The sequence below is a fragment of the Chenopodium album genome, chromosome 21, assembly GCF_948465745.1.
Source record: "Chenopodium album chromosome 21, dcCheAlbu1.1, whole genome shotgun sequence".
NCBI lineage: Eukaryota > Viridiplantae > Streptophyta > Magnoliopsida > Caryophyllales > Amaranthaceae > Chenopodium > Chenopodium album.
In genome coordinates this window covers 26681357-26707651 of record NC_137854.1, presented here as the reverse complement: position 1 = coordinate 26707651, position 26295 = coordinate 26681357, and the positions used below count along the sequence as shown (strand labels likewise).

At 33.8% G+C, this 26295-nt stretch overlaps 2 protein-coding genes across 2 annotated transcripts; both read right to left on the bottom strand.

Annotated features, from left to right (window-relative positions):
* Positions 1-9043: 9043 nt before the first annotated feature.
* On the bottom strand, positions 9044-20632 carry LOC145601579 (uncharacterized). The gene is made up of 8 exons (XM_081657618.1): positions 20456-20632; positions 19210-19278; positions 17040-17168; positions 16498-16580; positions 16327-16402; positions 12610-12807; positions 10339-10467; positions 9044-9421 (listed from the first exon to the last, which is right to left on the bottom strand). The coding sequence occupies exons 1-8, from the start codon at positions 20528-20530 to the stop codon at positions 9245-9247; spliced, it is 936 nt and encodes a 311-aa protein (XP_081513744.1). The 5' UTR covers positions 20531-20632; the 3' UTR covers positions 9044-9244.
* A 750-nt stretch (positions 20633-21382) lies between these two features.
* LOC145602978 (uncharacterized) lies at positions 21383-24867 on the bottom strand. The gene is made up of 4 exons (XM_081659115.1): positions 24558-24867; positions 23489-24191; positions 22032-22207; positions 21383-21923 (listed from the first exon to the last, which is right to left on the bottom strand). The coding sequence occupies exons 2-4, from the start codon at positions 24186-24188 to the stop codon at positions 21540-21542; spliced, it is 1260 nt and encodes a 419-aa protein (XP_081515241.1). The 5' UTR covers positions 24189-24191; positions 24558-24867; the 3' UTR covers positions 21383-21539.
* Between the last annotated feature and the right edge of the window lie 1428 nt (positions 24868-26295).

The following is a 26295-nucleotide window of genomic DNA, read 5'->3' as shown; positions in this document are numbered from 1 at the left end:
AGCGTTGTAAATTAAACCATATTTGTTTTAATGACTTGACTCAAGTTGACTTTGATTTTATGGTTTAAAAGCAAAAAAAGAAAGCAAAAAAGCAATAATAGGGTGCATATTTTTGGGAATGGGTTTAAACAAGTGGTTTAATTGGAGGATTAATATCCGACTTACCCTCCTAAAAAAAATGACGGAAAACACGCATTCAAGACTCTCTAGTCATAGTCATAGTGTGACAAACATGTTAAGTGTGTGCTTTATAAGTGAGTGCAGGTGACATGCTTTGACTCTTGTGTGTGACCATGGGACTAAGTGCCTAGACTCTATTAAGGACTTAAACATGGCTAAAACCATTAGCAAATTGATTAAACTGACTAGCAGACTGTTTAATTAGACTCGTTGTGATGACTCGAGTAATAATCTAGATTGTCGCCGGAACAACAGAACTGTCGCCACAGTTTAAAGCCTGTCGCCAAACGAAAAATTTGTCGCCTGCCGACAGACTGGTAAACAGCGGCGCCACAGCCCAAACTTCTGCGGCATTGCTGGAACATTAATCTGGACTGTTTCCAGTAATTTTACTCTAAGGGGACTTGCCTAAAGTCGTACTAAGTCAGATTGATTAATTTATTAGCCTTTAATTGGTCAAATTAATTAATTAATTAATTAATTAGACAAAGTCCTTTTTAGTCATTAATTAGTTTATTAAGACTTATTTACAAACACAAGTCAAACCAAACGGTTAATTTAGTCACATATAGGCTATGCACAAGCAAATAATGCATAAATAGTCAAGTAGTCACAATATGATGCAAGGAGTTTACAACCTAACCATGGCTCTAGTTCTCTAAGGTTCAAGGATATAGGTTAGTCAAAGAGGGTCCATGGTTTTGAGTCCGGATGCATCGTGCGGAAGCCTTACCTTTGGAAGGGTTGGCGCGTATGGATGGAACCCCACAAGTTAAAAACTTGCTTCCACGGTTTGCTGGATTCACAAACTCGGATGTACCCGTCGTTGCCAGGATCGTTCGATTGAGTAGATGGAGCGTGAACCCCAAGAGGGTTATGTCCATATGTAGAACACATATGGGTTTCAGAAAAGAGAGAAAAACTCAATCCGGAAGTAGAATCGAGCCAACAGTGCTAGAAATGGTCAAAACAAGAAGGCAGAGTTCTAGCGCGGTATTGGAAGAACTTGGCGCCAGACTACAGGGATTGTCGCCGCAAAAGAACCCCTGTCGCCAAGTGACAGAACTGTCAAGAAGCTCTTTACAGGCGACAAGCCCTGTTTTCTAGACGCTAGTTCCTACATGCCTTGGCAGGTATCTGTATTCTTAGAATTTTCCAAATTTCGCAGTATTATTTCAATTCTAGTTGTGAAAGATATTTTTCAAATTTCCTACGTGTAAAATCCTATGTTTTTGACTCATTTCGAATGGTCTATCCAATGAGGACCTTTTTTATACATATGGCAATAATGTTAATCAAAATGACGCAGATGAAATACTTAGAACTTTTCGAGTCTCATCCGCTCATTCTAAATCATTGCCAAAATAAATTTTAGAAATTAAAATAGAAATCTTCCCCAGTGAAATCGCCAAAAACTATAGGGAATATTTCAAACATCATAACCCCAAACTTAAACCCCACTGTGATCATACACTCAAGTATGGTGGCGTCCAAAGGAAAAGAAAAAAGAGCAAAAGAGTCGCCAACAAGTTTTAGGAACTTGTAAACCGTTCACAGGGTGAAGGTTACACCCCTTAAAGATCCATGAGATCGTCAACTCCATAAGGTCTTGAACCAAATAGGGTTCGGGGATGAGGGTACGAATCCAATCTACACAAGAAGGGATCCGCCTTATAAAATAGGCCTCTACTTTATTCTACTCGTATTCATATGCGCTTTTTGACTAACATGCAAACATTATATTAATCCTAAACCTATTTAATCTATCTTGGTTGAATATAAATGCACAAACAATCTATTATTGGCGAGCACTTGAATTAAAATCATATTAGCCTAAACCAAATTATTAATCATCTTATTAAGCATGATTTCAAATATAAATTCCCTTTAAACATGCATAAAAGGCGTGATCAAGCAATAACAATTAATATATCAAGCAACATGATAATCATAATGATCAAAATCATGTTAATAATAATTAAATAATAATAGCAAGATCATAGGCATGATACTAACAAAATTAATAACAAATCCTAGCATGTCACTAAGCAATAAAAATCAAAGCTTTTAACCTAACATGGTACTAACATGCTATTAGAAAGAATAAAAGGCATCCTAAACATGACACTAGAAAGCAATAAAAACACCCTAACATGATACTAGGAATTAAGCAAACCTAAACATGCTTTCTACATTGAAATAAAATAGGGAGTAAGCTAATAACTTACTTCGAAGCCTCGTACCTCTTTCTAATAACAAAATACACGCGTTAGTAAACTTAGCACCAGAACCACTTGCCTAGCCACATAACCCTACGCCGGCACAGACCCTACCAGCGGCTAGAATTAATTACTTTTTTAAGAAAAAATCAACCTCTTTTCTGCACCCACCTAGCCACCTGACCTCTTCCCCCTGACCGACCGGCGCCCAACACCCCACCCCAGCCGCCGACGCCCTACCCCGACGAATCTCCCGCTGAATCGAAACACCAAAACACCCAAACAAGTTGGGGGTAGGTTTTGAAACCAAACCCAGAAAACGAGTTTGGATTTTCAATTGATTCTGGGTGGGGTTTAAGGGCCGCGCAATAAGGGGATGGGAGGGGAGTCATCGGGGAAAAGCGTCGAGATGGGGGAAATAGGAGTCGTCGGAAAAGGGGAACGAATGGCGGTGAGGCTTGACGTCGGGAGGTGTTGAGATGGGGTAAAGAGAGAAGCTGGGGTGGGGGAGGCTTGACGTCGCGGCCTTGTCGCTGGCGGGGGGAAGGTCGTGTGTTGCCGTCAGTGGCCTTGTCGCCGGCAGTGGGCCGGGGGAGGTCGTGTGTTGCCGTCAGTGGCCTTGTCGCCGGCTGTGGGCCGGGGGAGGTCGTGTGTTGCCGTTAGTGGCCTTGTCGCCGGCACGGGGGAAGGGTTGCTGGTGAAGTGGTGGCTAGGTTGGGTGTGGGAGGGGTTTAGTTTTTTTTAAAAAAAAATAATAAAATTAATAAATAAAATCTGACTATAGTTAAGAATTTTGAGTAAAATAACACTTATCAATGGTAACCAATAATTTAGGTTTACCATTGATAATAAATTTTAAGAATGTTTACCACTTGTAAAATTAAGTACTTAGAGTTTACCAGTGAGAATTTCCCTAAAATAAATTATGTCTTTAAATATTTATCTTATAAATCTATTATATTTTTCATAAAATTCATTTGGGTTTTTCTACACAGTAACCCTGTTTTTTTCACTTTTCTACGTTGTGCCCCAACATATATGACTTTCTACACGGTAACCCCAATATACTTTTTGTTTCCATACGGTAACCTTACCGTTATCCTGCCGTTAAAAAATTCCGTTAGTGGGGCTCACTCTCCATTTATTAATATTATTTTTATCGAATTGGTATTCCGTCAAAGGTTTCGGGGGCTATTTTGGCCCTTAAGAGCCAAACTGAGCTCAGATTTGGCAAAAAAATAACGTAGATGCCTCGTTTTGCTTATTGAGAAATGTCTCGATTTACGTGTTGACATTTTAACAAACAAAACGAGACATTTACGTTATTTTTTTGTCAAATCTGAGCTCAATTTGGACCCTTAAGGACCAAAATATCCCCCGAAATCTTTGACGGAATAACAATTCGAGAAAAATAATATTAATAAATGGAGAGTGGGCCCCACTAACGGAATTTTTTAACGGCAAGGTTACCGTATGGAAACAAAAAGTATATTGAGGTTACCGTGTAAAAAGTCATATATGTTGGGGCACAACGTAAAAAAGTGAAAAAAACAGGGTTATTGTGTAGAAAAACCCAATTCATTTTTATTAGTTTTTTTTTCATATTATACTACATTATTTGTTTCTCTATAGAATTTTTGCTTTGGATTTGTATTTTCAACTTTATAATATTGTTTTCTCTTTTTGAGAGAAAGTTTTCTCCAAACTATAGATAGAAATGAAAATTTAAGGATAGAGGAGAAGAAAATAAAAAAAATGGTTAATTAAGGAGGAGGCCGAAGGAATGTAACTTCCCTTGTTTTGTATAAGAAAATATTTTCTACCATTAATTGTAAAATTTTTCACTATTGAGAAAACTGTTTTTCAACCCTTTACAAACCAAACAAAGTAAATTGGAAAAAAAAATAATGGTTTTACATGAAAAGTTTTACTTTAGATCAAACATGGTCTTAGTAAAATCTATACTATATATTAAAAGGCGTTTCGAATCAAGTCCACATGCCACGTGACACTCTTTCTGCGTTTCGAATCAAGTCCACATGCCACATGGTACTCTCCCGGCTCTCTTTATTGGCTATTATTCCATGTCATTACACATTAAAAAATCTATAAACATGATTCATGTAAGATTCGGACTCTTGATCTCAAGGTTAACTAATAAGATTATAACCATCGAACTAAATCTTAATTTGTGTCTTTAATAGCAAAAATAAATTATTATATGACAACATTATATTTCACAGTTATTATAGTTCAAGATTTGAATCAAGAATACATTCACAATTATTGTAATAATGTTATAATCTGGGGCATTGCTCGTGCCTAAAAACTAGTTAAAAATAAAAACATAAATAAAAAAAATAAAATAAAAAGGGGGGGGGGGGTGGGGGGAGGGACTTATATGATTTAGATGAGTGTTGAGCTTTAAAAAACAAAGAATATAAGTAATTATGAACATTGGATAATAACTCAGAAACTTTATTGGGATGCTTTTCTCTAAAAAAAAAATCTAGGATTATATGTAATTATGTTGTTTTAATACAACCATGGAGTATAGACATTTTACAATGAATTTAGGAAACAACCCTTTTAGTTGGTGGAAAAATTGAGAGTACCCAATAAAGTTGGTGATTATAGAGGAGAGATATAATGTTCCCATTGTATTGGTTCCAAATTCAAATCATGTAAATCTTGGTTACATGAATAAACATGTCTCCAACATGTTGTCAAATTAGGACCAAAGGGGCCCAAATCAACCATCAAGTTTCTTAACCTCTACTAATTGCTTAACACCACTAGATACTACTTGATACCGAATGAAATAAGCCTCACCAAAGCATTTTCAAAAAGTTTAACTTCTTTATTAGGAATTATTATAAGATAATTTTCAAGCCATTTATTTTACAAAGAAAATGTGGATAAAATAAGGGAATTTAATTTATAAAAAATAGTTAGTGTAATAAAAATGAAGATATATTAAGAAAGCTAATGAAAAAGATTATAGGTGTAAAACTTGTGAATAAAGTCTTGAAAATGAATCAGTATTACAAGACAAGATAATAAATTATTTGCCAAAAGTAGAATATAGTACAAGTACATACGAATAAATAAAAAACAACAAAATTTAGACAAGTAATACCTTCGTTTTATTATTTACAATGATTTGACGCAAACTGTAAATAAAAAATGACTAATCGTTATAAATAATATTAAACAGAGGTAGTATAAATTAAAAATATGTTTTTTTGAGGTTACAATCCTTTTTTTTTAGGTAAAGAGTAGGTTTCTATCGAGCCAAGTCCAAATTAGCGGGATAGGCTCATAGGCCATTTGGAGGGAAAAATCACCATCCCAAAATGTCTTTATAGCTAGTGGGATATAATTCCACAAATGCATGATTGTGAGGTGATCAACCTTTTCACTAGATCAAATTGATCATATCTTATTTGGTATGGTAGGTTGTGATCAAATAATTGAAATATTCTATTGAAATGGAGGGGTTGAGGGTGTAGTGTGGGAGATACTATGTTTGTCGTATGTGATCATATAAAGTTAGGGAAAAATCTCCCTAGTGAGTGCACAAAACAAAAGATAAAGTTATGAGTATTCCCTTTATTTTATATTAATCGCAACATTTTTCTTTTACGTTCGTTTCATAATAATTACAACACTAGCTTTACTTTACAAATATTTTATTACTAGGCTAAAATCCCGTGCAACACATGTTTGTTAAATATTATTGATTTTAATATTACAAAATATAAAGTATACTCGTATAAAAGATATGCAAAAATATTTCATTTGGGTATGTATGGAATATGATTGTCAAACTGGAAAGAAAATATCATTAGGTATAAATAGTTTACTTTAAGGTTTTGAAAAAAAAAGCGAAAAAGGCGGGAAAGTTTTTCACAGGGTAATGACAAGTGTTATTGGTTATTCGCTTTTAGTATAAATTAATAGATAGATTACAACACTAGCCTTACTTTACAAATATTTTATTACTAGGTTAAAATCCCGTGCAACGCACATTTGTTAAATATTATTGACTTTAATATTACAGAATATAAAGTATACTCGTATAAAAGATATACAGAAATATTTCATTTGGGTATATATGGAATATGATTGTCAAACTGGAAAGAAAATATCATTAGGTATAAATAGATTACTTAAAGGTTTTGAAAAAAAAAAGGGAAAAAGGCAGGAAAATTTTTCGCAGGGTAATGACAAGTGTTATTGGTTATTCTCTTTTAGTATAAATTAAATTAATAGATCAATAGATAGATTAATAGATTTCTCTCCTATCAATCCATTTGCATTCCTTTTGTTATTATTTATCTCTCCTATTAACAATACTTTACATTATTTAAGAAATTAAATCAATATAAAAACCTAAAATTTTACTAAACTTTGTATATACCCTACTATTGTGATTACAATGAAACGGATGGAATAATTATGTTTCAATGATTGGTGATTTTTTATTAAAAAAAAATTATTGTCTAGGAGGACCTCGACCAAACTTCAACTCGTGCGGTTTTTTGTTCCAGTATTTGTATGACAACTAATTAGGATAAGAAAATTTGATATCCATGAAGGGTTCAATATCTTGATGTGTCGGGGTAAAATAGCCTAGAGAGGCAACAAAATCTGCTGTTCAATTTCCTTCACGATATATATGCTAAGAATCAAAAGCTGAGAAAGACTCCAGGAAACAGTTAAATTATCTCCTTCAACGAAAATATGGGAGATGTTTTTTGTCAAAAAAAAATATGGGAAATGTTATGGTTTCTTGCAAAAAGTAGATCATTGCGAAGAGCAATAGCTTCAACTAAAAAAGCCGGGTAAGAGCCCAAATTATAAGTGGGCTAGCTAATGTGGTTACCTAGGCGGTCACGAAGGACCACACCAGTCGTAGCTGAGTTATTTAAAGCAGAGCCATCAAAGTTTAGTTTACAAGATTTTAGAGGGGGAGGGGACCAAGAAATAAAAGAAGGGGTAGGAGGAGATGCAGAATGGGAGGACCAGTAGGATTTATATTGTCCGAGAGAGAACGGGATTGTCATTCTTGAAAAAGGGTTAAAGCACGACAAAAAATAGTATCAACGGTAGGGGTAGAACTCTTAAAGATAAGGGCATTTCGACATTTTCAAATGCTCCAAAACAGCAAAACACCCTATATGTATATAATACATATTGTCATGTATTACGTTAGTACGTTACAATATAATAGTTGACATATTTTTAAGAATTATGGATGGTAGGAAACAAAACACTTGCCCTAGTTAAAGTAACAAGACATCACCAAGAATTGTACTCACTTTTTAAAAGTGAATAAAACCTTTTTACTCCCTCCAATATTTTTTTTTTTTTTTTTTAACTCCCTCCAATGAGCATTTGAGCATTTTGATATTTGTTTCTATTTAAAATTCATGTACACTAACACTATACTTTGTCGACTTAAGATTTTGATGCGGTAATACTTGTTTACTTGTTAGTTTTTGTGCCAGCACAATTACTACAATCTTGTGTGCATAACCTTGGACATTATGATTTTTAAGCAAAAACTAACCTTGAATTAGTGGGGGTATGATACACCTAAATGAATTAAAAAAATTTACGCAGTTTTAATTTAGACCTACACCCGCTCATCCAATCTAATATATATATATATATATATATATATATATATATATATATATATGGAAGTTTTTCCCTGAGTTTTTAGAGTGCCACGTAGGATTTAATTTTCTTAGCGCGCCATGTAAGATTATAAATTTAAGTTGTAATTCAAATGTCACGTAAGCAAAATTGACGAATGAGATTTTAAATTTTAAATTAATTAAATACAAAATACTATCTAATATTTTAAAACTAATATAATAACAATTTTAATCACATAAATATGAAAAATATTTTTTAAAAAATACTAACAAACTGTGCATCGCACGGGTTTCATCTATTTAAAAGTAGAATTTGGAATCTTGTAACAGAAAAGAAAAAAAAAAAAAAAAACCTCCCTCCGTTTTTTTTATATGCATCACTTCCCTTTTATGGGTGTGTTTTTTAAATGCATCACTTCCTTATTTGGAAACTTTATACTACAACATAAAAACTAACCTACATTGATAATTCCTTTAGGAATAACAACGAATTTATAATGATAAAGAAAACATAGGAGAGAGAAAATATCAAATGAAAGAGAAGAAAGAGGAGAGAAAATGAAAGTGAAAGAGATGAAAGAGAGAGAAAATGACAGTAAAGTAAGAATCATGAAAAAAAAGAAAAGTAAAAACTAAGACAAAAGGAAATTGCAGGAAGAAAAATTAAGAAAGAGGAAAGATGAAGGTGGCAGTGTTCTATTAATAATTTAATATAATGCTGCTATTGAAGGTGATGCAGCTATCTTACATGCATGAGGATGCATGTAAGAATGTACCAAAAAATAATGTCAAGCAAACCCGTTTTTATGGGCCAAATCAAAAGTTATAACCATACACTGTGCAACATGTCCTCAAGAATAATATGCAGAAACTGCGTATAACATCAAGCATTCAAGCATCTTCGATATGATTAGTAGTGAGCAGTTGTTACATAGAAAGATTGGAGTTCATACCAAATTCAACACTAGCGAAAACAAATTTCAAAAGTCATACTCTGTAATAGCTACAATTCAACGTAACATAAAATTGAATCCGGGAATTCAACGTAACATAAAATTGAATCCAGTCTTTTACCTGTAACAGCAAATAACAGATTTGAAAGTATTAATCAAGAGCCTAATCCTAACTCATACTCTGGTAAGATAAATACAAGTTGCTTAATACAACGCCATGAAAGGCTTAATCATCAGCTTCACCATTTTCATTGTCTATGTTAGCTCCCTTGAGGTGCAGGTGCTTCTCCCGTTTCTGAAAGTCTGTCAAGCCTTTTCCACTTCCAGTCACTCCAACCTTACCCTGTGGATCTTCAGGGGACTTAAAAATGCTTTCTTTTTTGCGCCCTGAGAAGAAACCAACCTAGTCGCCAAAAAGAGAACCAAATTAGTACCCCCTCAAGACACTTGACATGTACATTTGTCACTGCACTCTGCCAATAAAGGCAAATAAAATTGATAAATATACAACAAAACAAAGTAAATAGGAAGAGGGAACATTTAACCAAAAAAAAAGAAGATGGAACAAAATATTTACTACAAAGTAAATCCCTAACTTTTTAAACATTTTAAACAAACTCTTATGATTCGTGTGGCGAAATCATACCCGATAATTGTCTTTTTTTTTTTTTTTTTTTTAAGTTTATAATAATTGCATATGGACAATTATACCCCAAAAAAATATTTGTTTATATATTTTCTCTGTAATGCTACCAGCAACTAAATTTGTGACATAATTTCAAACTAAAAGAGCTCCCTGGATAAGGCTAGCTATGGCACGTGCATCGTGCGTGAGCCACCCTAGTTATATGAAATATATTGCATGAAAAACAGTTGGCAGGAAAGAGAACAATAAGACCTGAAAGATTCAACACAAAGAAAAAAAGGAAATGGATAATCCGATCTTTTTTTAGCTCAACCAACCTGATAACCCTATCACTTTCTACTTTGTCAGTCCTCCCCACCCCCACTACACCCCAGTCAATCAAAAACTACAAGAATAAACCAAGGCAGACTTAGCATACAATCAATATGCAACTTGCTGCACCTTGCTGCCAAGTGTTTAGATTATTTTAGGTTTATAATAGAAGCACAATAGTGAAAGACCAGCAGGAGGCAAGTGTTCAACTTGTGGAATTACACAGATAATTAAAGATAGATGATAACTGAGCAGATCCATTAGATGATCAGCCAGACTAAGACTGAGACATAACCCAGATTCCAACAAGGGGCAGCAGCAGGTAGATAACAAGCAACCAAAACAAATAAAAGTAATAATACCTTCTTCGCACGGCCTTTTGTACTTTGAAATTGCTGCCAAGCATTTTGACGTTTGTTCTGAGTCACCTCAAGTTGCTCAAATCGCGCTTTTGACTTAAATGAGTGTATCTTCTTACGTTTTGCTGCTTTCTGCACAATCAACACAAGTTACCAAATGATATGTAGCACTCTCATCAATAAATTCTATTAATTCAAGTTAGCAACAACATTGGAAACTAGCACTATGTTTGGATAGAGAGAAAAGGAGGGAATTCTAGTGATGCTGAGGTTATGAAATCGGAAATTAGCACTATGCTTAACTAGTGAGAAACGGAGGGAAAGGAAGAGAAGAGAAGAGAAGAGAAGAGAAGAGAAGAGGAGGGATGCATCACTCTTTGTCTCCCTCTCCTCAGTCCTCACCTCCCTTTCCGCTTCCTTCTTTTTGCCTTCACTATTATTATCCAAACATAGTGTAGAGTTAAGAGTTTCAAAGTTTCTGATTCGTGATGGTATTTAAAAGTTTACGATTTGTGATGAATAATTGAGAGTAGAAATGGGGGGAAAATCGAGAGCAGCCCATAAACGTAGAATTTGTTTAGAAAATGAAAGTTTAAAATTGTCTTTTCATGATAATTTAATTTGTATAATTTATTTTCCTTCCAAGCTTTCAAACTTTGAAAAGAATTTATTCTTAAATAATCAATGGAAAATTTTCCTCCCCTCCATGTATCTCACCCCCTACAAATGTTATCCAAACAATAGAAACTATCACCCTTCCTTTCCCTTCTTTTTTACTTTTCCACTCTTTCCTTGTATTTAAACATAGTGTAAATGAACGTCAATTTAAGTGGAGGATCCAAAAATCTTCACATTAAATGATCTAATCATGAATTATGTTGACACACTTTCTTAAGGGTCATCCTTATCCAGCCAACACACTTCTATTTTTATTTTTTTTTATTTTTTTTACCCTAAATAAGAAATGGTATGGGTAATACTTTATTGGAGTACTGCCATGAAAACAACAAGGACATCACCACCCACAAAGTAATGGTCTCCAAAACCCACTAACTATGGTAAAAAGATTACCCACTACCAACTTTCACATAAGAAATTACTATAGTCAATTAATCTTCCTTAAAACTATGTGCTCAAACTGAAGTGTGTAGTACCTCTATCTCTTTAGTGTGCCTAGAGCTTTTTCATACATTGGTCACTACCTACTACAAATCGGGAATGGTAAGTTTACTGTCCACATTAACTTAAGGTTGATAAAGGGGGAAGTAAAAAATACAATACGAAGTACATTAAGCAAATAAAAAGAGATATTAGTGTTTCCACATTGATTTAGGTTTAAATTTTCCAATAATTAGATTTGAAAAATAGAGCCAATTGTTATACCAATGACAAAAGACAATTTTTATATCAACAATGGGAGGAACTCCCTTTTATGTACCAATGTGTGTAATGAGAATCGGAATGAATAACATTACTCCCTCCATACCATAAAAGAGTGCCCGTTACCATATTCAAGGTCAAACTTAAACAAATTGACCAAATATTCTCATTAATATATACAAAAAATATAGTCATGTAATACAATGTTAGATTCGTATGACACACCCTGGATTTGAGTATGAACCACAATAAACCTTGGAAAGTCTTATAAAGTTCAAGTATGGAAGTATTAAGATGGCAGTGTTGGGAAAGGTTGTTGGCGAAGCTGGTAAAAGATTAAAGCCATTGCAAAGCAGTGTTTTAAAAAAGGTGTGTGGAAAAGCCAACACATGTTTGATTAATGGTTTCACAAAGATCTAGGTTTCTAGAAGTGGATTATCGGAGCTAATAGGTATAAAGAGAGAGATGCATTCATGTATATCATGTGATCAGGGTTAGAGAATAGTACAAAAGATTGGGACAAGATATACGAGATAGAGGGACAGGAGTTTTGGATAATTGTAATAAAAATATTCGACCCAATTGTGTTTAGGGGGTCCATTTGGTTTACAATTTAAAGGGGTTTGATCTTTGATCCACGCAATACTGAGCAAGCCCCTTGCTCAGCCAGTTTGGCCGAAGTTCAGTTCCCGCCTTTTCTTTAAGAATGCTAGGTGTTAATATTGCCTTTCGTACACTCTATCCAGATCATTAACAAAATGAAACTATGCAACTTAGCCTAAATTGTAAGCTTGGATAGGGAGCACCCTTAACCCACCCAAAAACTAATTAAAAAATCAACGCAGAAACATAAAGCACTTGGTTAAGAAAGGAAGCACCATATCCAATACTCACCACGTCTTCAGGGTCATCAGGATTTATACGAAGTTTTGCTGGTAAACTTCTTGACTGGAAGTCACCAGCAGCTGCCTGTGCAATTTTTCGTTTCAAGGCCTGTTTAGTAGCTTCTGCTTCCTTCTCTGCCTTTAATAAAGCATCAACACCTGCATCATCATCGTCACCTTGAAGTAATCGGACATTTGCAGGATCAACCTGAGAATTCAAATCAATAGATCATATGTCATTCACTAGCAGGAACTATAAGCTTGAAATTTGCCCATATCCAATTCTATTTGCCCATCTCACTGAAATCACTGGTTAAGAAAGGAAGCACCATATCCAATTCTATTTGCCCACCTCACTAAAAATATAAGTTATTACATTTATAACATCAACTTTTAAGAAACTAACTAGTGCCGGGTTGCTAGTATGTGTACTTGCTTTAATTAATAATTATGTTCGACCATTTATATAGTTAGTGTGTGTAGTGGTTCGGGCGTTGCCTCGGATGTCTTTTTTTTTTTTTTACATCATATGTATTTATATTCTAATCCTGTGAAAAATAAATGAATTATATTACCTCTAATTCGCCTAATAAATGAAAGGAATATATAATATTATGTAAAACTTGAAACATTAATAATAGTTGGTTGAGATGGTAAATGTATTACCTATATGTATTGGAGGTTATGGGTTCGAATCTTGTTCAAAGCATATTTTATTTTGTTAAAAGAAGTGGGTAGATTACGTAGCACATATACTTTGGATGATGACGTGACATTGTGACATAACACACATATTTTGAAGAGTGCCACATGGCACCGTTCCTTTAAAAGGAACACCTTTTCATATATAGTATAGATAGATTTCATGAGCCAAGCAGCTAAGTAGTTTGAGGCCTTCGAAAAAAAGGTTGAAATTTACAGTTTATAATGTTGCATATTGAAGAATTTAAAGTAAAACATCTCACATCAGTTATAAGGATAGCAAAATATTAGCCAAATATTTGCAAAGTATGTTATTTCAAGCTCAAGTTGTTTTGCTCTAAGTTTTAAGTCAGAGTATAACCTGAATGTATGTATTGAATTACGAGGTGCACCAGCCTTTTAAAAATAAGTGTTCAAATAACATAGCTCAAAAGGCAGATTTGAATTGAGCTCATATACAAGTATATGTATTCCGATCAAAACAACCAAGCTCAAACTCTACTGATTTTCAGCCTGGGATGTATGCAACCCATTAACTGTAACACATCTACTCTTCACTGGGAATGCAATTTAATCTAAAGCCACAACATGTGGCCGGCTGACACACACACCAAAACACTGACCGGGGTTTGATCAAGTAACCCTGGCCACACCACATGAAACTTTGTGTATAATCTGTTCTAACACCACAAATTTCCTAAGGCTGGATTTCTTTATGTTACATTTTTGGCAACAGTTTTCCATTAGTGCTTGGCTGCACTTTCTGGCCCAAACATTAAATAATATCATTACGCATTGTCTCAAGAAATCATCATCCAGACTTGAACAAATAAACGTAGACCATATTTCTGGACAGGTTCGTCCCAACTATCATGGAGGCCCAGTGCAATTGAGATAAATTTAGGTCCTCTTTTCAATGAGATGTATAATACTTCTCGTTTTTTAATAAATGCTTCGATTTGACTTTCACAAAAGTTTAGGGGAAAAAATATATATATATATATATATTATTAATCAATGGAAATATGTTGAAAACAAAAAATAAAATAAAATAAAAATCATAAAAGAATTAGTAGGTTATTGTAGGGATGAGATAGAGAAGGATATTTTTAAAAAATGAAACTGAGTCGGGTACATTAGTGAGGAGGAAAGTATAATAATATTGTTAAAATTTTCCAAAATATGGTAATGAAACAATAAATTAAAAAACAGCCAAAAATGAAAAATAAAGCACACATTAAACAAATGAAGAGATTATCTAAAGCTTTAAATAAGAGTGCTTTAATTTAAAGCTGAATAAGTATCTAACAAATAAGCATGTATGACTGACTATTTAGTTTGGATAGATTTTGATTAAAAAATAATAATAAAAAAATCTGGAAAAATACACTTCAATAATCCCAACTATTGACGATTTATCTAGAACAATCCCAACTAAGGATTGTTTTCTAACAGTACCAACTTTGCCTCTTATTTTCTTCTAGTACACCCAACCGGTCAACTACGGGTCAATAACCTGTTGTAACAAGTCATATGCCACATGTCAACACACGATTGGCCCAAAATAAAAAAATAGAAAATTAAAAAATAATAATAATAATTATAAAAAATTAGAAATAAAAAAAACAGAAAATTAATAAAAATCTGAAATTCAAAAAAAAAATCAAAAAAATATAAAAAAATCAGACACTTAGAACAATCTCAAAAAATTAATAAAAAAATTAATAAAAAAATCAGAAAATTAGAATGAAATCAAAAAATTTAAAGAAACAAAAAAAAACCCAAGTCACCCTCCCACCACCCCGTAACCCTAGCCAGCCACCCTCCCTCCCCTTTCCCCGCCGACGGCCAACCCCCATAGCCCCCTAAAACTGCCGGCCGACACCCAATCAGCTCGGAAACCATCGAGTCGGCCCAAAAACACCCCCCTCACTATTCCCCGACCCCCATAACCACCACCTCCTCTTCCCCAACCCTCAAAACAACCCCACCTCCTTTCCCCCACCGCCAAAACCATTTTGGCGGTAGGGGAAAGGAGGAGGGGTTGTTTTGATGGCCGGGGAAGTGGGAGGGGTTGTTTTGGGGGTCGGGGAATAGCGATGGGGTAGTTTCGGAGGGTGGTTTGGGCCGGCCGAGTGTTTTCCGAGATGGGTGGGTGTCGGCCAACCATTTTGGGATGTTTTGGGGGTTGGCCACCGGCGGGGAAAGGGGAGGGGAAGGCTGTCTAGGGTTACAAGGTGGTGGGGGTGACTCGGAGGGTTTTGGGATTTTTCTTTTTTTTTTTTTAATTTTTTCTGATTTTTTTTAACTTTCTGTTTTTTATTATCATATTCTGATTTTTTTAATTTTCTGATTTATTTAAAATTTTCTGATAATTTTCTAATTGTATTTTTACTTTCTGATTTTTTTTTTTTTTTGTTTTTTAAATTTTTTTTTCCTAATTTTCCTTTTTTTTTTTTTCAATTTTCTGATTTTTTTTTTTTTTGAATTTTCTGATTTTTTTTTTTTCTGATTTTATTTTCTAATTTTTAAAATTCTAAACTAATCACGTGTTGACACGTGACATTTATTAAAAAAAATTTTAAAAATTACCTATTCAAAAGGTTACCATTGGGACCCCTGGAAGAAAATAAGAGGCAAAGTTGGTACTGTTAGAATATAATCCTTAGTTGGGATTATTCTAGGTAAATCGTCAATAGTTGAGATTAAATAATGGGAATCGAACCATGCACCTACAAGAACTTGAAGCTACACATTTACCTCTGAACCACAATGATTATACTAAATCATCTCTACAACAACTTGTATACATATGATGAATTTGAGGCCCAAGCAGTATTGGGCCCAGGGCCAGGCCTGTTTCTGGGGTAGAAATCATGTTTTATGCAAAAAATAAACAAGTTATCTTCAATACAGTGACACATCAAGAAGCCTTGAATTCCATAATGACGAGATATATCAGAAGAATCACAGCATAACATATTCATAACTAGGAACAATTGTCAGAATAAAATCAGGAAAATACCTCTTCCTTATTTCCCCATTCATCAAAGCGAACAAAATAGCCATTCAGAGTGCAAGCCTCAACAGTTGCATTATACCTGAACATTTAACTAATCAAACACAGAAACAGAAGGTAAAATAAACAGCAAAAGCAATTATATCCTACTAAACACATGATACTGCCTCTTCTTACCATTCTCCGTCTTCACTCCAAACTGCTTGAATTTTTGTCCCAACAGGGAGCCTGTCTTCTCTATCTAACATGTTTATGGAATCCTGAAAATGAAGAAGTGACACCTTCAGCAATAACACAAGGCACGATGTAATATTAAAAAGAGCTGAAGATTGTGCAGATACAATTGGATCTAGAGCAATAGAAATTTGAATGGGCAACAAAAAGCATTACCCGGAGTGATCAAGAAATAAAAAAAGAAAACCATATATCCTACATCTTACAGAATACAGATATTGCAGAACTTTATGGTTATGTCTAGAAATCCTGTATCTGTTCTTGGCGAACCAGCTGCCTTTATTGCAGAACTTTATTGTTATGTCTTTCTTGCACTAAATGGATGTTCTAAATATCAGGGTCTTTAGTTTATGTATGTTATTACTTTCTGAGTCACATTGTACATACTGTTTTATTTAGTCTTTGGTCTCGTGGAGGAACTTCAAAATAATTGTGCGTGCATGCGAGAGAGAGAGAGAGAGAGAGAGAGAGAGAGAGAGAGCTACCATTTCATACTGAGATATTCTATTTGATTCCTGCAGGGTATCAGATGTACTTGCATTTGTGCTGATAGCAGAAACAAAATTCTCATTTTGCTTTGTAGTTTCCAGTAGCTCTTCGGTCAGAGCAATTACCTGAAAGATACATTATACTCAGTATAAGAAAATTATACAGAAATATAAATTAGGCCTAGACAACTGTTAAATTCCGAACTTAGAAAATCGGGGTCAACTCCTGAAAGACTGAAATCATGAGGATGTATGCAGAGGTGAAACATCCAACACATAGCAGACCTGCACAGAAACCAAGATAGAAGTGATGGGCATCTGGATGAAATTCTAACAATCTACACATCTCTAACCATTTCTCTACTCCCATTACAGCTGCCTATTATTATGATATGAGCCAAACTTGATCAAAAACAGTAATAACTTTAAAACAAGCAACAAGATAAAAACCAATTATAAGCAGCTTGTTTTTGTCACTTGTTGAACTACATAATTACATCGTATTTCAAAACTTGATCAAAATGCACAATAAATTTTGAGTATAAAGAGAAAGGTATTATAAATTAAAGCTCATACCCTCTTACAATCTATTAATAAATTAAAATAGATTTTTCGACCTAAGTCTGTACAGACATGATGTACGGTCATTTTATGTATACTTTCACTTCTACCATTGGATCCACAATAACCTTTTTAAACATTAAACAATGAAAAAATTCACATTTTATTTCATACTTTGCTTTCTTAACATCTTGCCCATCCCTTCCTCAATAATAATTTTGACTTTCCAGATTATCAATAAACCAGGTAGTATATATATGCATATAAATCAAAATTATCATAAAACAATAGAATAAAAAAATAATAAAGATAAGAAAATAAAAAAATAAATAAAAAATAAAAAAAAAGGAACCAACAGTCCATAACTAATCAAGAAAAAGAGCAGAAAAAATCATCTCCAATTCCACATTAGAATACAAAGGAACACTGGCATTAATACCACATGAGCAAGAACCCAGACAGAACTTGAAAATACCACTAGATCCCATAAATTGAAACCCCCAAAAATTGCCAACCACAAAAAAATGTTCTTCTCCAACCAAAGAAACCATATAATAGCAACAAAATAGAATATTTCCACAACCATGCCCCTGACACTTTCTTAATTTCATACAAACAATGTGCAAATGAGCCAGAAAAGTTAACTCAGCAACCTTGGAATAGCACACATAAAAAGATAGAGAATTGATTTATCTCCAAATCTAAGATTACAAGTCTTGCGTTTCCTCCAAACTAGAAACCCAAATAAAATCAGTCATCTACTTAAGTGCCTAATCCTTTTAGCTAACTTTTAGAAGGGAAAAAGTTGTGAATTTAGAATTTATTAATAGCTGACTATAAAAGAAATGACAAGGAAAGGATCTAGAGGAATCAGCTAACCAAACTCTCCTCGTGAGAATCAGACAAAGAAACCAAATCACGGATGCTTGACAGATTAATAAGCTGTGACAGTTCGCAATACTAAAAGTAACTCTTTTAATAAAATTTCAAACAATAGCATTCATCATCTCTCATTAAAAAAATGGAGTTGGAGTATGTGAGGGAAAAAAATTCTCCTACTTGACGAATCCTTGAAAAGTAACAATGTACCCTTCATTACCCACCTTACTTGACCAAAAAACGAAAAGTGATGAAATATGTGGATGAACTTCCAAGAAACTTTTACACATTATTATCGTGTTTGTCTACGCCATGCAAAAAAAAAAAAAAAAAAAAAAGAAAGAAAAATTAAATAGAATATACCCTTTGGTTCCTTCCTAGATATAACAACCAACCACCTAATAAAAACCAAATTACCATATTACAGATTTATTCTTCCTTAGAACTAAAACCTATTCTCAACTAAAATGATGATTCCTCTTCTCTACACCTACCCCAATGCCCTGCCAAAAAAAAGTCTGTAATAAGCCTCTCTAATTTCTCACACCAATCAAAAGCTTAAAGAGGAGAATAAACACACAGGAAAATTAGATCCTTCAAAATAAGGCACAGCATATTTTACCAATATATACCAAATTCTGTATAGAGAGAGAGAGAGAGAGAGAGAGAGAGAGAGAGAGAGAGATTATTTGGGTAGATATCAACAGAAGTTTTGGGTTATGATCACCTCTTCAAGTTCTTTTTCCATGTCCTTATATTCAGAATTCCCTGGATCATCCTCCAAAAGCAATTTAACCTGAAATTGCACAGAAAAATATATATATCAAAAATCAAAACATAATCTCATGCAAATATGTAGAAAATAATAGTATAATTCTGACCATCTATTTTTGCCATTATACAAAAACAAATGCTAATAAGTTGTTGGATTTATCTTAATGTATATTATAATAATATCAAGTCATTATTTTTACTAATACAATTTAAAATATTGATAAAGTTGAGGAAAAAAAGTAACGTGTGGCAATCATTAAGGAACGGAGGCCATAGGGAGTATCAATTAAAGACGAAAAGAACAAGAATTAAACTAACATATACTCATCATTCAAAGCACACAACATAAAGATTAGAAACCAAAGTAAGATTCATTAATCAATTTCATCATGATGCAAACTATGAAACCCCCATTACCTGTTAATCGAAAAGAACTCAATGGCTACCCAAGAAAAGTGGAAATTAAGAACCTCGGTTACCACTTACATAGATGAGAGTCAATAAACTATTTTAAAATTTGCAGGACTGTTGCTTCTTAAGAGTTAAGAAGCTAAATAATCTTATGCATGTCACCATTTGGGAAGGAAGCTAGTTCGCAAATATGCAGCATTATTCATTGCAGATTTTAATATAAACTAATAAAAACACGTGAAATTGACAATCAAACTAAAAAATATTTGATTCTCTAGCCTATGGGAGCAGAAAGCTCATCCACAAACAATTTGAACCCCTGATGTTGTTTGACAATTTCGAAAATTCTTACATATCACTCCTGCTAATTCAATAAACAGATTTACAACTATAGTCATAAGACATACAGTCAAGTCATCAATATTTCCCACAAAACCTTACAACAAAATTTCACGATTATAACTCCAACGAAAATCATCTTCTATTTAATTCCGGCATTGGTAATTCCAATCCAATATATAAAACCCTCCAATTATACAAAAGAAATAGCTTGAAGTTTGATACCCAATTATCGTTCATATAGAAACCAAAATAACAATACACATCAAATCAATCAACTCTCATCAATTATGATAAACTAAATTAGCAATAGTAAAATAAAATAACAAATCAAACCCTAATTTGATACCAAGAACAACACAACAATCAGGAAATCGAATTACAATAAACCCTAAATCGCAAAATATAATTTAAACATTTACAAGATAATAATTCGAAAAAGAAATTACTTGCTGTAGTTGCTCTTTGTAGGTAGAGATGTTCGAAGTGAGTTCTTCGATGCTCAACTCTTCGCCGCCCTCCATTTTTTTGAAAGAATCTGCTTCTTCACAAATTCCCTGTAATTGACGAAAGAGGGGGAAACAGGGAAAGATGTAATTGAAGATGACTCACGCGAAGTTCAATAACAAATGAGCCTCGCCTCCAAGGCCCTACTCTAGAGTCTAGACTAGACCTGGCAATCCTTACCCAGAACCGATGACCCGACCCGAAAAACCCGACCTATGATCTGAAATTGACCCAAAAACATTGATTTGAAATTGACCCGAACCAGAAATAGAGTTGACCCGAACAGACTCGTCCCGAACCGAAGTTCACCCAACCCGATATTGACCCGACCCAAATGTTAGCTGACCCGACCCAAAAGTGACCTGACCTAAAGGGGGACTAAAAAGCATTTCTTCTTCAGGTTGACCCATTTGTTAGGCATAAGTTTAGACTAGAACACAATTTATGTTCACCTTTAAAATACATATCCTTTTCATTTTAAAAACTTGCTCCATTTCTTCATACGGCATGCTAGAGTTTTTGGAAAAATTGGAGAAATTAATAAAATATGAAGGTAGTGGGGTGGGTGGAAAAGTAAAGAATTGCACTCCCTCCGTTTTTTTTTAAAATGCATCACTTTAACAATTGCACTATTCACATATTATGGTTGACTTAATTTTTTCAATAAATATTATTACATAATATAATATATCATTAGCTTAGTCATAATGTCTACTTTCAAAATATAATTTTGTTACAATTTTTACTAATAGACAATTAAAAAAAATTAATGGTCAAAGTTGCGTGTAACACCCCCAAATTACTCTCTAATATTAACAATAATGATCAGTGGCGGACCTAGAAATTTGACAATGGGGGGACAATTTCGATAATTCAACTAACATCAACCTGTTTTTAAAAAAACGGGAACACAATACAAATAATTCGGGTACATACTTGTTTAATACTAAAAAGTTACATCCCAAAATCCATTGAATAATACAATTCGGTTACAAACTACTAAAATATCCTCCGAGTCTTCATTCTTTAAAATCGATCAATGATATCTTCATCAGGGACTTGTAAAAACACTTCTTTCTCAATGAAAGTAACCAAACAATCATTCATAAGTTGATCACCCATACTATTTCTCAATTTATTTTTGATATATGTCATTGCCGAAAAGACTCTTTCAACACTTGTCGTAGCAACGGGAAGAATCAACATTAACTTGATAAGCAAATGAATAAGAGGATAAGTCTCATGCAACTTGGTTTTGACAAGCATCTTTGAAAGAGAATTAATGTCATGCAAATCTCGAAAATTTTCATCATCTAACATGATTTGCTTGAACACTTCAAGTTGATCATCAAGACACAACAACTCATTATGTGAAAAGTCTTCGGGGTACAAAGAAGCAAGTTTAAGCACCTTGTAAAAAAAATGGACAATTATTAATATATAATAACAATAAGACAAATATTAATATATAATAACAATAAGACAAGTATCTTTTATATATGAGGTTAGCTTTTGTACCTTTTCTTTGTCAAAGGATGAAAAATTATCCTTAGGACTTAAGCTAGCCATGCAAGTAAGTAGCTCCATGTTCTTCTCATTAAACCGATTATCAAGTTCTTGAAGATGCAAATCAATCACTTCCAAGAATATTCCAACACGAAAATGATGTTCATTTGTAGCTTTCTCAGCAAAACGCCTTGATCTTCCATGTGGAACATAATTAGCCTCCATATTAGGAACATCAATTTTGTGTTTATTGCAAAATGAAGTTACTTTTTTCAAGAGAATATCCCAACCTTGTTCCCTCATTTTTTGTAACACTTTCGTTGTAGAAGAAACAAGTCTCATGGCATTAACAATATCTTGTTCTTTTCTTTGCAAAGCAACACACAAATCATTAGTGTATCCAAAAATTGTCAACATCAAGTGAGCCATGAAAATAAAATCAAATGATTCTAACGAACCCAACACAATTTGAGCTTTGAACTTATCCTCCGATGAACCATGTTTGCCAATGTGCACAAGTACCTCAACAATTGTAGGAAACAAAGAGATAATGTTTAGAACACATTTGTAATGTGATCCCCAACGTGTATCTCCGGGTCTTTTCAAACCAACTTCTTGATTCAATCCCGAACCACTATTAATTTCCTCCATTTCTAATGCTTGAGCAACCTTTTGAGCTTGACTTTTTCGAATCATTTCTCTTCTTTTACAAGAAGCCCCAATTACATTCAACAAGTTTGTAGTAATTTCAAACACCCAACCACAATTATCATTTTTTTTAGCAACGGCAACAAGAGTCAATTGAAGTTGATGTGCAAAACAATGAATGTAATAAGCTCTAGGAGTGTCATTCATAATCAAAGTCTTAAGCCCATTTATTTCACCTTTCATGTTACTAGCCCCATCATATCCTTGCCCTCTAATCATTGATGGACTCAAGTTGTGTTCTATAAGCAAAGAGATTATTGCATTTTTTAAAGATAAAGCGGTAGTATCACCAACATGAACAATGCCTAAAAATCTTTCCATTACCGCTCCACTTTTTCTATCAACAAAACGCAAAACAAGAGCTAATTGTTCTTTTTGGGACACATCACTTGACTCATCCGCCAATATTGCAAAGTAATCATCACCAATCTCTTCTACTATACGCCTAGTTGTTTCTTTTGCACAACAAGTTATAATGTCCTTTTGAATCTTAGGAGAAGTCAATATACAATTTTTAGGAGCATTTTCTAGAGTATGATTTTTAACTTCCTCCACTTTTCCCCTTAGCCATTTCAAAAGTTCAAGGAAATTACCCCGATTGTATGACTCCTCACTTTCAAGATGCCCACGAAATGCCAAACCTTGCCCCAAAAGAAATCTCAAACATGTTAATGATGCTTTCAAACGAATATGATATTTTTGAATTTGTGCCTCACTTGCATTGTCAAATATTTTGACAATTGATTTTTTTTCCCCCTCTCTTAGATTCACATACTTCTCATAAGCAACATTATGAGCACTATTCACTCCACCAACATGCTTATCAAACCTCTCCGGTTTATTCCATGCCCTAAATCCTCCATTAACAAATGCATCACCGCCACAATTATTTTCAACTTCATGCTTGAACAAGTAACATACAAAACAAAATGTGGCATCTTTTGAAATACTATATTCAAGCCAATCTCTTTTATTAAACCACTTCACATTAAAACGCCGTTTTCCGGAGCATTGTCTTTGAGGGAAATTATGAGTTTTTGGTTGACAAGGTTTTTTAAGAATGTAGGCTCTCCTCACCGGATTTCTTTGATTAGGGGGATAGTCCATTATGTCCATTCTTAGTCCCGGATCATGAGGAAGAAGTTCAACATCATAAGCCAATTCCTCTTCTTCCTCCTCTTCCTCAACCTCAAACGTTTCATTACTAGTAGTTGAATCTCCCATTTCTATATCCACATCAAATTCTTCATCCACATCGTTCACATCAATTGGTTCATCCACATCATTCACATCAATTGGTTCAATACTAATGGTTTCATTTTGCATATTATGATTAGAAGGTATCTCACTTTGTATGGGTGAAGAACAAGAATTATCTTGTGATTTCAATTTTTTAAACAACATTTGACGAAGATCCGCTTGTTTTCCCATTGTCCTAGACTTGCTTGAAGAACTTGACATATCCTAATTCATTTAAAAATTAAGCTTTAATATTCAATAATCATTTTTTTAACAACAAGCATCCAAAATCTAAAAAACCAAATCACAAACTAATTCAATACACAAAGTTACAAACTAATTTACATATTAATTAAATTCACAAACTACTTGTGACTTGTCTACTTTCAAAATTTCAATCTTTCATTCACCATTTTTCACCACATAATTCACAAAATCACAAATTCACAATTCAATTCACAAACTAATAACAAATAAACTAAATCACAAATTAATTCAAAAACATGATTACATAAACACAATTACTCATAATTCATAAACTAATTCTTTAATTTTTTAATAATCAAAAATTAGGAAAAAAAAAAAACTAACTTGTGGAGGAGTTGTCCTGCTGTCCGCCTGTCCGGGCGGCGGGCGTCCGGCTGTGTGGGATGCCGGAGCGGCAGGCTGGTCTGGCGCGGTGGCAGCGACGGTGCGGTGGTCGGTGGCTCGGTGCGGCGGTGCCTCGGTGGTGCACTAGTGCAAGATCTACTTTCTCTCTCTTAAGTTTTTCAATTTTCAATTTTCTCTTTCCTCCCTTTTTTTCTGAAATTTTTTTGTTTCTTCTTTCTTAGGCTCTTAGCCCACGTGATGACTCATGAAATTCTGATTTCTTGCTGTTTTACTTTTTTTTTTTTTTTTTTTTTTTTTCTCTGATTTTTTTTTTTGAAAGTGGGGGGACATTTGTCCCCACTTGTCCTCACGTGGGTCCGCCCCTGATAATGATTCAACTTTAGGAAGTAACATGGGAGTATTACCGCCACGTGATTACGTAAGGCTTAACAGAGTTTTGCAGCGGAAAATAGTACTTAACTTTCATTGATGATAATAATAGTAGTAATAATAGTTTGATACACTTTCAAAGTAACTATACTACTAATGCTATGTTTATTAAGTTAAATTAGGTGATCACCGCCCATCATTCCCAATGCAGCATATAGTTCACGTTGTCCGATCGCCATCACCTATCTACTCATCAAAATGATAAGTAGGGCCAAGCCAAAACAAAACAAATACGTATTAGCCAAAATGCTAAGTACATACAAATGCTAGACATGTAAAATCAATTTAATTAATTAAACATGCTGTCAAAGAGATTTAACTTAAATAAATCACAATTTATCCAAACCATTCATGAATAGAAATTCATGTATAAAAACTTGTCAAAAGAACCAATTTTCGAAACAACTAACTTTCCAAAAATAATTCCGAATAGGATAAATCAATCCTTATTTTCGTAAATCATTTTACCACTTAAGTGTGCACACCCCCCAAACTAGTAACTCCTTTACATGGTGCTATCAAGGGGAAAGACTAGGGGCCTATTCACATTTACTTAATTTCAGTTCAGTTCAGCTCCAATCAGTTTAGTTCAATTCAGTTCAGTTCCAATCAGTTCAGTTCAGTTCAGTTCAGTTCAGCTCTTAATTTCCCTCTCACATAAAATATTCATTTCAGCTCAATTCAGTTCAGTTCAGTTCAGTTCCAATCAGTTCAGTTCAGCTCAGTTCAGTAGATATGAACATGCCCTAGGTCATACAAAGTCCATAGTCTTCAACTTACTCCGCGTAGTGGGAGTTAAAAATCCAAAGATCCAAAGAATAAATCCTGATAAATAAACTTTCCAATATCCCATAATCGGGATAATTTAAACAATAAAACTTCATTTTTAAATATCCTGAATATCAATACAAGTTTATAACCAACCATATAAAATATTTAAACATTTGAGATTAAACGATTAAAACATGTTCCACCGAAATATATTTCACAATCATTTAAACATGGTTCAAATTCTCTCTTAACATGTAAATCACGTTGCATATAAAAGCCACTTTATAAAAGATCTAGCCACGTGTACGCACCTTGATTTTTGAACACAAGTACGGAGCTCCTAATTTCGAACCCGAAATTCCTCCTGTAACAAACCAATAATTCTTATCAAATACTTTTCAAACCATAGACACAAGGACTTAGACTATCGACTTTGACTAGTTGTGCATGAACAACTTATTACTATAACCCTTTTATAAAATTAACACTTGTATTTATAAAATAATCTTTAATAATT

What these genes read in the sequence shown, in the direction of transcription:
- LOC145601579 (XM_081657618.1), bottom strand. Translation starts at nt 20,530, where the DNA reads ATGGAGGGCGGCGAAGAGTTGAGCATCGAAGAACTCACTTCGAACATC. An exon ending in TGGAAAAAGAACTTGAAGAG is followed by an intron (nt 17,169 to 19,209) that starts GTGATCATAACC and finishes TGTATCTTTCAG; the next exon opens with GTAATTGCTCTGACCGAAGA. An exon ending in CAAAAGGCCGTGCGAAGAAG is followed by an intron (nt 9,422 to 10,338) that starts GTATTATTACTT and finishes TTTGGCGACTAG; the next exon opens with GTTGGTTTCTTCTCAGGGCG.
- LOC145602978 (XM_081659115.1), bottom strand. Translation starts at nt 24,188, where the DNA reads ATGTCAAGTTCTTCAAGCAAGTCTAGGACAATGGGAAAACAAGCGGAT. An exon ending in TGAGAAGTATGTGAATCTAA is followed by an intron (nt 22,208 to 23,488) that starts GAGAGGGGGAAA and finishes GAAGATCAAGGC; the next exon opens with GTTTTGCTGAGAAAGCTACA. An exon ending in CATCCTTTGACAAAGAAAAG is followed by an intron (nt 21,924 to 22,031) that starts GTACAAAAGCTA and finishes TTTTTTTACAAG; the next exon opens with GTGCTTAAACTTGCTTCTTT.